The following is a 9,513-nucleotide window of genomic DNA, read 5'->3' on the forward strand; positions in this document are numbered from 1 at the left end:
CGCTGAGTCAAACGGTGCGACGCGTCGACGCACGTTATGTGAATCGACGTATTTACGTAATTGATTACGTTGATTACGTCGATGCATCGCCCCAGCCCAGGTTGATATTAACATCTACGTTTGGAGACTGCTAGAGACGCAGCGGTGTGATCTGAAACATAAACTAGATGGAGGTGCATTTCAGCTGTTGCAGTGACAGATGTGTGTGCTTCTTTTTGAAATAATGATTTTCTTCACTCTGAATATTCAAAGGCAGTCGACATTTTACTTGGAAAGTACCACGTTATTTTCACAATTCTGCAAGAATTGCTATTTGAAACTACATTTAAAATTCTACAACTTTTATTATATCATCAGAAAAGTGCAGTTTACAGATAAAGCTAGTCACTGACATGGTGATAACAGTGATAATAGTTCTTTAAGGGTCAAGGTAAAAAAAAAAAAAAGAATCCTTAAGTTATTGGTAACAATCATTACAGCTCTTGTTATATAAATATTCACAGTCACTTGACGAACAATGCAAACAGCCTTTATAAGAGATATTATTAACTTTCTTCCACATTTATTTTAGTTTTTCAACAGTAAAAGGTTATACTTATTTTTCCTAGTACAATTTACATGATTTTATACAACCTTAACCTTTCTGTTACGACAAATGTCCAGTGATCAGTGTACCTGTATTTTATGTGGATAACCCTTCCAGAAGCAATTTTCTTCATCTCTTTCCTCAGTCTCTCTACACCTGTCCACACTTACACTTGCTGTCTTAGATCTTCACTTCCTCTCCATGAGCAGATGGAGGAGTTCTGGACAGGGAGCAGGACAGGTGCGGCATCAGGTTCCCGCAGCTTCTCCATGTGCATCTCCAGGCTGTGGATGTGTATTTCCAGCTCCCCTCTGCAGCCCTGCACCTCCGACAGCACTTCACCCATCAGCATTTGCATCTGCATTGGGGTTGATGTCCGTGGTGGTGCGTGCAGGTCCATGTGGAAACAAGAAAGAAAAATGAGAAATGCATCAGGGAACAGCAGATGCTACTTTGTTGAGGTTTGGCCATGCAGTGATAGAAAATGCAATCATTGCCTCTCACCTTGCAGAGATCCACAAGAGTGTCACCCTGATCTACACGTGTCCTCTTCTCAATCCTCACACGTCACAGCCTAGGGACAAAATGATTTACCAGTTTTATTTGCAATAGGAGGTTTATATGACAAGGAGCAGTTCAATCACATTACAAATGAACAACTCAAACAGCACTTTGTCAAAAGTTTCTATTGTTTAGGCAAATGTAGTTTTAATAAAGAGATTTTTTGGTGTTCACACTGCAAAAATAAGATTAATATATACAAGCCATTCAGTGTACTGTTGACATTATTATGATTATTTTCTTTCTGGCATAATATGACTTATTTTTTCAATGAAATACTATACTACAATACTTTGACTTTTTTATAACATACTGAACTATGAGTTTAATTACAAAACACTATACTGACTTTTCTTGACATACTATACTTTGACTTTTTTTTCTGACCACATACTATACTGTAACATCTTTTACTGATGACATACAGTACTTTGATTTTTTTTCATGGCATACTATGACTTTTTTACGACACTATGCTACAACGTTTTTACAACATCTATACTACATAATGTATATTTTACAATAACTCACATTCCTCTGCCCTCCCTGAGCTGTTGATTCTTAAATATTTAAAACCTTCTTTAAGAAAATAACTTTTCTTTTTTCATTTTTGTACATGCTATACTATGACTTTCTACTTGCTATACTATAATATTTTTTATCCACTTAATATACTTAGGTGTAATATACTTGACTTTTTTTAAAAATGAAACTATACTATGAAATTTTCAGCATACTATGAGTTATCGACATACAATACTGACTTTCTACAACATGCTATAGTATGGCTTCATTATGACATACAATGACTTTATTTGGCATATTTCTATCCAATTTTATGAGATATTACGACATTACAGACTTTTTATTTTCGAAATATTTTGCTATAAATTTTTTATGACATATTAACTGTGACTGTTTTATGACAAATTAAGCTGGGTCTGTTTTTTAAATACATACAATATCTATATTATCTATTTATACTACATTTTTATGACATACTATCCTGCAATATTTTTACAATATTCTACACTGATTTTTTTTTAAATGGCATACTATACTATGACTTTTTTTATGACATACTATACTAAGACTTTCTTTACAGATGTACTTAAATAAGACTTTTTAATGACATGCTATACTTGGACTTTGTTTTTCTTTACAAAATACAATACTAATACTAATTACTAATAACTAATACTATGATTTTTTCTTTTACCATACACTATACTGTGACTTTTTATTTATGACATACTATAGTTTGACATTTTTATAATATACTGTACTATGACACACTGTTGATGTGCAACATGTGACCATCGCAGCGATCTTTCAGGCACCATCACCTGCTTACCTATCGAGCAGTCCTGGGTTTTGGGAGAGGAGGCAGGCCCTGGTCTTTAGCGTTGCTGCGTCTCTGTTTGGCTCTTCTGGGAGGCTGCTCTGGATAAGGAGCAGGGTGAGGACCTTTACCCAGAAGGAAGTGCTCCCAGGCTGGGATAGACTCTTCCACAGACGCCCAATATCTTGTCTGAAAGACAGAAATGATATCCAAAGCTGTGGAACACGCTGCCTTTAGATATCAAAGAAGCCACCTCCATAAATATTTTTAAAGTAAACTAAAAATGTTTCTTTCTCAATTAAGCCTTTAACTTGCTCTAACTTAGCTGCTTTGCGCTCTGCTCACTCGCATACTACTGCACATCTTTAAGATGTTTTTATGCTTGTTTACAGTGTCAGTCAGTTTTATTTTATTTTCCAAGTCAAGTATCAGGTGGGTTTTATCCATGTGAAGATGCATTCTATGTATTCTATTCTTATTTTATTTTATTTTTACATGCAGGTTTTGTCTTTCTGTCTTCTATGTCTTTTGATGTGAAGCATTTGTTGTAAAGCACACTGGGCTGCATTTCTTGTATGAAAGGTGCTATACAAATAAAGTTTATTATTATTATTAATAATGTAACCTGTATATTGTGTTCCCTTAATTACTTCTGTCACACAGGACATACAGCCTACCCAAAATAATTGTCAAAACTGACCTGAAATGTGAACTTGTGACGACACTCAGGACGGAATGGATCATGAAAAAAAATTGTCCCGTTCGGTTCACTTGTCACGGTTCAGGGCATGTGTGTATCGTTCAGTTCAGTGCATGCACAAGAAAAAAGCAACAAAAAAAAAAAAAAGTTGTTTCTTTTTCTGTCACATAAGTGGAGGGGTGAAGTGCTGAGTGTCCTCAGCTTTTAAACAGCCTCTCAGTGAAAAGCCAAAACGCAAAATCCGCAACGAAAGCAATGGAAGCTTTCATAGCCTGACGCTGCGGAGCACAATGTGGGATTTCAGCATATGATTAAAGCAATCGAGCCGTGGTATAATATCCCCTCCCGCCGACACTTCAGCAACACGGTAATTCCCAAACTTTATAAAGAGACACAGTATTGTTTGACACAGCACACATAGCCCTTACTACTGATGGATGGACCTCCAGGGCCAACCGGTGATTCCTAACTGTGACTGGCCATAACGTGACTTCAGAGTAGGAGGTGAAAAGCTCTGTTTTGCAGACCCGCCCCCTTTATGAGAGCTGTACAGGTGAGCATCTCTCTGACGCACTCACACACGCAGCGACAGAATGGAAACTAGAGAGAGGCAACAGCACAATCCTAGTTACTACAGACAACGTAATAAACATGGTGAATGCAGTCAATGCAACAGCTGGACTGTAATAACGCAGTCTCAATGAATCAGCTCACCCGACTCCCAGGGATTCAAACATGCACAAAAGGTCCTAAAGGTGGCAGTAACAGTGTATTTTAGTGACAAGAAAACCTATTCTTTTATCAAGACTTAAAGAATAAGTGTTTATGTTCTTATGCCAGATTTTGTTTAAGGCAAACACTTGTAAACGTTTTTTTTGCCAAAGAAATGAAAAGCATGTTGAACTCAGCAATGTCTGCCCTCTAGCTGTACAACAGTCTTTCCTAGCTTTAACCTAAGACTGTCACACTGATGTGCCTAATGCCAAACTGCCTCATTCTTTTCAGTTTTGCAACACTATATGACATATCCTTGAGAATATCTGATTTTTTAAATACTGTAAATGGTGGATTATTAGGCTGGATATATATATATAACATAACTGTGACTCAACGTGACTAGACCCCAACTGTGGATTGTTGTGACTCATTCCACCCCTACAAGACACTGTCAGAAAATTCACACCGTTGTTCACTTGTTACCTCCAGAGCCAGGAGACTTGGGCTTGGCAGCTGTCTTCCTCCGAGACGATCCTCTATCTTCTGTAAATCCTGCAGGAACAGACAGCAGACACAGTTATCTACACACTCTTTATGCAAATCTTTGGTCCTTTCATTTAGTCAATAACCAATAATTATCTAAATGTTTCAAATCAAACTTTAAATGACCCCTGCAATGTGCTACTGGGTTATAGGTTAGGAATGACCCGATTTCGATCTTCGCTCAACGTTTCGTGTTGTTCACTGTTGAAAACCTTGACCTAGTCAGCTAGCAAATGTTGTCAAGAGGAGACTTTACAGACAGGTGAGTTGATTTCCACATCCTGATGAGTGACTCAGCCACACAGCACCACCGCCCGACGCCAGCCATAAAAACCAACACTTGCAAAATAAACATAATAATACATTTTATCTGTAAGCGCCTTTCTCAACACTCAAGGACACTGTACAAAGATAAAACAAATACAATAAAACAGAGCACAAATTTAGCACAACTTTGGTGGTGCTGACAGAAACAGTCCATGCTGGCTTTAACCCCTCAGTCATTGGTTGCAGCTATATTGATGATTTAAATTCAATTAATCCATTTTTTTATTGATTAGCTGTTTAGTGAGGTCAGCCTTTTGCCTGCAGTCACTTTTCCTACAGAATAGGTTGAGACCTTGTTTTTTTTTTTTAAATAAAAAAAATTATTTATCTCATTTTTGTTTCACTCTCTACTACACTCATGCAATCTGACAGAGAGTAGAGCTGGGCAGAGGAGGGAATTTATACGTGTTATGTTAAGTGTTGCAAAACACTGCAGCTTTTGCGAGTGATGCACCACCTGACAAAGATCGATACTCTAAAAGTCGACGAGTAAATAATTAATGGAGAGACATCGGCCCCAAGTGTTGGAAAAGCTTGCAAAAATATCAGCATTTTTATAGACGCATACAATGTGGAACTAGCACCGGTGGCGAGGATGCAAATGTTAGCTCTGCTAAAGAGCAAGCAGCAAATCAGCACTAGTTGCTGAAAATGTAACAGGGAGTACCCACACAGGCGAGCTACATTCAAATCAAGTTAAAAAAGTTGCGTTGGATGACCCCAGGCTTGTAGGGGCCTCAATTTTATCAGTAATATTATGGTTCTTCTGGAGCCTGTCTTACAAACCCTTCCTACCTGCAGCAGCGTGGCGTTCCTGTGGCAAGCGGCCTCCGATTCTTTCACCTGCTGCTTCCTCTGGATCTTCAGCTGTTCTCTGCAGCTCTTCATCTGCTGCAGCAGCTCTGCTCTCCTTCCTAAACTGATACAGAGGAGAAAACAGCTTTGTCAGACGAATAACACAGAACATGAATACTAGTGACTGGTGGGTTTATCTGTTACAGCACAAGCACTTCTGCTACTGTTCAGATTATTAAACAGCACCTTAAGAATGTTTCTTATTTCAATTAAATATGTACTGATGCTGTATCAGGCTATGCGTACTTTTACACAAACCTGTATACCACAACATAGGCAGCACTGTTTGTACTGACTGTTTGACAATGAACAGAGCTGACTGGTTTAGCTATCAATTTGGTAACAATTGATCAGTAATAATTTTTATAATCGATAATCACTTTTAATTTTTTAAGCAAAACTGACATTCTCTAGATTCCAGCTCCTCCACTCACAATGTTTCTTAAATAAAGGCAATAACTGGCAAATTATTCAATAATGAAAGTATGTGTCGCAGTCTAAATCATAATTCACTGGGCAAGCGGAGGTACCTATAACCTCAGGGAAATGTTTTGCTTTATTGAAAACAAACCCAGGTGCAACTTTGTAACTTGTGTATCTGTGAAAACAATATGATACTGTTGATCAATAACTTGAGCTTTGGGTTCTCTGTGTCATTCAATCAGCTCATTGTGACTTTAATGTTGCAGCTGTTGGAGCTCATTTTAAATGCTTTATACACTGGTGGGTATTCAAATCTATAATTAAACATCATAATTTATTTGTTGACTATATTTTGTTTTATTAACATAAGTTTGTAAAGTAACTACAGGAGATAAACAAGTGTAGTGGAGTAGAAAGCACATCACTATTTCCCTGTGAGATGTAGAGGAGTACAAGTACAAAGTGGCTTAAAATCGAAATACACAAGTACAAACACCTTATTATTCTCTATATTTTAAAGACAGCAGTTGCAAAGTATTGTTTCTACTCAATACTAATTACTAACAACTACAAATATTTGACATCATATTTCAGAATTAATTGGGGAAATAAAAGTTTTCAGAAACCTGTTTTTAAAGCCAAATATGATGCCATAGTGCATTTAAAAATAAAACATGAAACTAGCTTGTTATTTTAAAAAAAAAAGGATGATATGAGATGATGCGTTAGTATTTTTACAAGCTCAGGTAAACAAGGATGTGTCATCATTTTTCTAAGTTCAGGAATACTGTCTGGTTATGTGAGGTAAATGCGGATTTGTCGGAGCTCACACAGAAACATGAGTCGCATTTTCTGAAAGGGAGCAAATATCCGCAAAGTAAGTCTTTAAAGTCTGAAAGCTAGCTAGCTGCGTGGACAGCAGAGCGGTACTCGCCATGGCGGACTCACAGAGCCAGTTCGCACTGTTATCGATCAAAACGGATCTAAACCAGTTCATCTAAAAGATTTCAGACTCACATGTCTTCGTGTTTCTCATTTATTTCCGTTTCTTCGGGTAAAGAAGCAGACACTATAGGCAGCAACATGTTTCCCTCTGATCCCCAGTGTAGCATTAAGCTAACAACGGTTCTTCTTACTCTGTGGTGCTTTAAGGCAGCTGGCATGCTTCAAGTTGCACTACTGCCTCCTGCTGGATCAACCCGAAAACTGCCATCCTATTCTGTCACAATATTCTAATGAGTCCAGTTGATGACAAAATAAATAAATAAAAGTTATCCCTCGTGCATAAATGCTCAATCTCATCTTTCACACTTGCCGGCCCTCGTCCTGGCCTCTGCAGTCATGCATTTAACACCTGAGTCAGTACCTGATCCATGCCGCTTACCCGACCCGTTCGCCATCCTTCAGCTGGATCTCAGACAGCGACCTACAGCAGCTTCACTTGCACAAACAGGTGCGTCAGTGCCTGATCCGTGCCTCTCACTCCAAATTGTTCCCATACAACTTTAGGGTAACTCCGTCCCTAATTTTCTTAATTGTGAACAACATCATTTTTGTTTTTTCCACAGAGAACTTAAACCCCCACTCTGCTCACTCCTCAATCTCCACACAGTCCATCTCAGTGCAATCTAACATTTAACCGCGATTCCTGAACGCACAACAGGTCTGGTTTCTCCCTCCTACTGTACATGAACTGTTTAAAATCCTACCCATTAACAATCGAGCTGTATAGGACCACTGTAGGATTACAAATTGTTGCTAGTATCAACAAATAAATACAGTGACTCTTAGCTCGACTGAACACTTAACTCTTCTCCAACTTCCTCCCACCTAACACCCCTTAAATTCAAACGATGGACCGCTGCTTTTACTATCATCTGGATTCTTTCAGTTTAAGATTTAACATCTGCAGTCGCATTAATTGCTCCTGTAATAAGTCACCAAATTCGTCTTTTCTTCCACCATCGTCTTTTCAACGTATTACATGACATTTGCCACCTCTTGCTCATTCCCACACCCTCTGCCTCTCATTCTTTCTCTCCTGACCAGCCCTCCTGACTGCTGCAGCATAACGTACTTTCTCCTTTACTCTAATCTGCTGGACTGTAGGGAGGACTGAAACTGACAAAATCGAAAATAAATAAATAAATAAATAACTGTGTTAATAAATAAATGAAAATGCCAAAATGACAATATTTATGTAATTTCCCATTTAATTGATCAATTTATTCATTTACCCATTTAATTTCCCATTTTATTCATCAATTTATTCATTTTCATATTTACTTGCTAATTTATTAATGTATTATTTCCACTGCGTATAAATTCCCTTATTCTTTTAATTTCCATTATTTTCCATTTTTACATATTTATTTATACTTATTACTTTTTAAATTTACTTAATTATTTATGCATTTATTTATGTATTATTTTCCCTATTTGCCGCCCCCCCCCCATTTATTTCCTCAAACGTATTTACCTCTCTCTTCTCTTTTCCTCCCACATTTCCACTTCGTTAGGCAAATAAGGGGGCTAGCCTAAATGTGCCATGGGGGTGTCAACTTCTCGCCTCCACAGAACTGCAGCCTCTCTTCCCCACTTCACACCCCCAGCACGCCGCAGCGTGTCCACCTCCACAGCACCGTTACAGCACTACGGCGTAACACCCGACCCACGACGTCCTCATATTCCTACACCCCTGACAATAGCGAGTCGCCACAGATGTATTTCGTGGAAGGTATTAAAAGATGAGTTATCATTTTTGTAAATTCAGGAATACTGTCTGTTTAATGTGAGTTAAATGCGGATTTGTCGGAGCTCACACAGAAACACGATAGCATTCTCTGAAAGGGAGCAAATATCCGCACAGTAAAAGTCTGTTTAAAGTCTGCAAGCTAGCTAGCTGCGTGGACAGGAAGGTGATACTCGTCATGGCGGACTTACAGAGCCAGTTCACAATGTTTTCGATCAAACTGGACCAATACCAGTTCATTTGAAAATTTTCAGACTCACATTTCTTCATGTTTCTCAATTAATTCAGTTTCTTCGGGTAAAGAGGCATACATTGTTGGGCAGCCACAGCTCTCCACTAGTCCTCCGGAGGCTAGCATCAAGCTAACAAAAGTTTGATATACAACCGGAAAACACGTATACTTCAAAATAAAATCACACTTTGTTTTAACTGAGAAGTTCTACATCTGCTGTTGGAAAGAAATATGATTATATTATACTATAATAACTTACATGATATAAGAATGTGACTAATTTTTTTTTATCGCTGTGTATTGAACGTTCTGATAAATTATCAGAACACATGCGGTGTTTAATCTGAAACTACTGTTCGGAAGTTCCTTGGAAAACTGAACAGCTGTGCATGTTGAGTTGAGGCATTCAGTTACCATAGCAATCCAAACATGAGGTGCCGCCTGCCAGAGCCCTTTAAGTCTATTCTCGTGCACT

General features: G+C 38.1%; 1 protein-coding gene across 3 annotated transcripts; it reads right to left on the reverse strand.

Moving 5' to 3' along the window:
- Positions 1-245: 245 nt before the first annotated feature.
- Positions 246-9,148, reverse strand: c2h3orf14 (chromosome 2 C3orf14 homolog). 3 transcript variants are annotated; one of them, XM_042499082.1, is made up of 6 exons: positions 9,067-9,148; positions 5,572-5,695; positions 4,390-4,458; positions 2,502-2,678; positions 1,091-1,160; positions 246-944 (listed from the first exon to the last, which is right to left on the reverse strand). In XM_042499082.1, the coding sequence occupies exons 1-4, from the start codon at positions 9,117-9,119 to the stop codon at positions 2,502-2,504; spliced, it is 423 nt and encodes a 140-aa protein (XP_042355016.1). In that variant the 5' UTR covers positions 9,120-9,148; the 3' UTR covers positions 246-944; positions 1,091-1,160. The 3 variants fall into 3 exon arrangements, with proteins under 3 accessions (XP_042355016.1, XP_042355007.1, XP_042355024.1); XM_042499073.1 differs by lacking the exon at positions 9,067-9,148 and adding an exon at positions 7,072-7,176; XM_042499090.1 differs by lacking the exons at positions 246-944; positions 1,091-1,160; positions 2,502-2,678; positions 9,067-9,148 and adding exons at positions 3,636-3,789; positions 7,072-7,176.
- Between the last annotated feature and the right edge of the window lie 365 nt (positions 9,149-9,513).

This window comes from Plectropomus leopardus, chromosome 2 (genome assembly GCF_008729295.1).
Source record: "Plectropomus leopardus isolate mb chromosome 2, YSFRI_Pleo_2.0, whole genome shotgun sequence".
Taxonomy (NCBI): Eukaryota; Metazoa; Chordata; class Actinopteri; order Perciformes; family Serranidae; genus Plectropomus; species Plectropomus leopardus.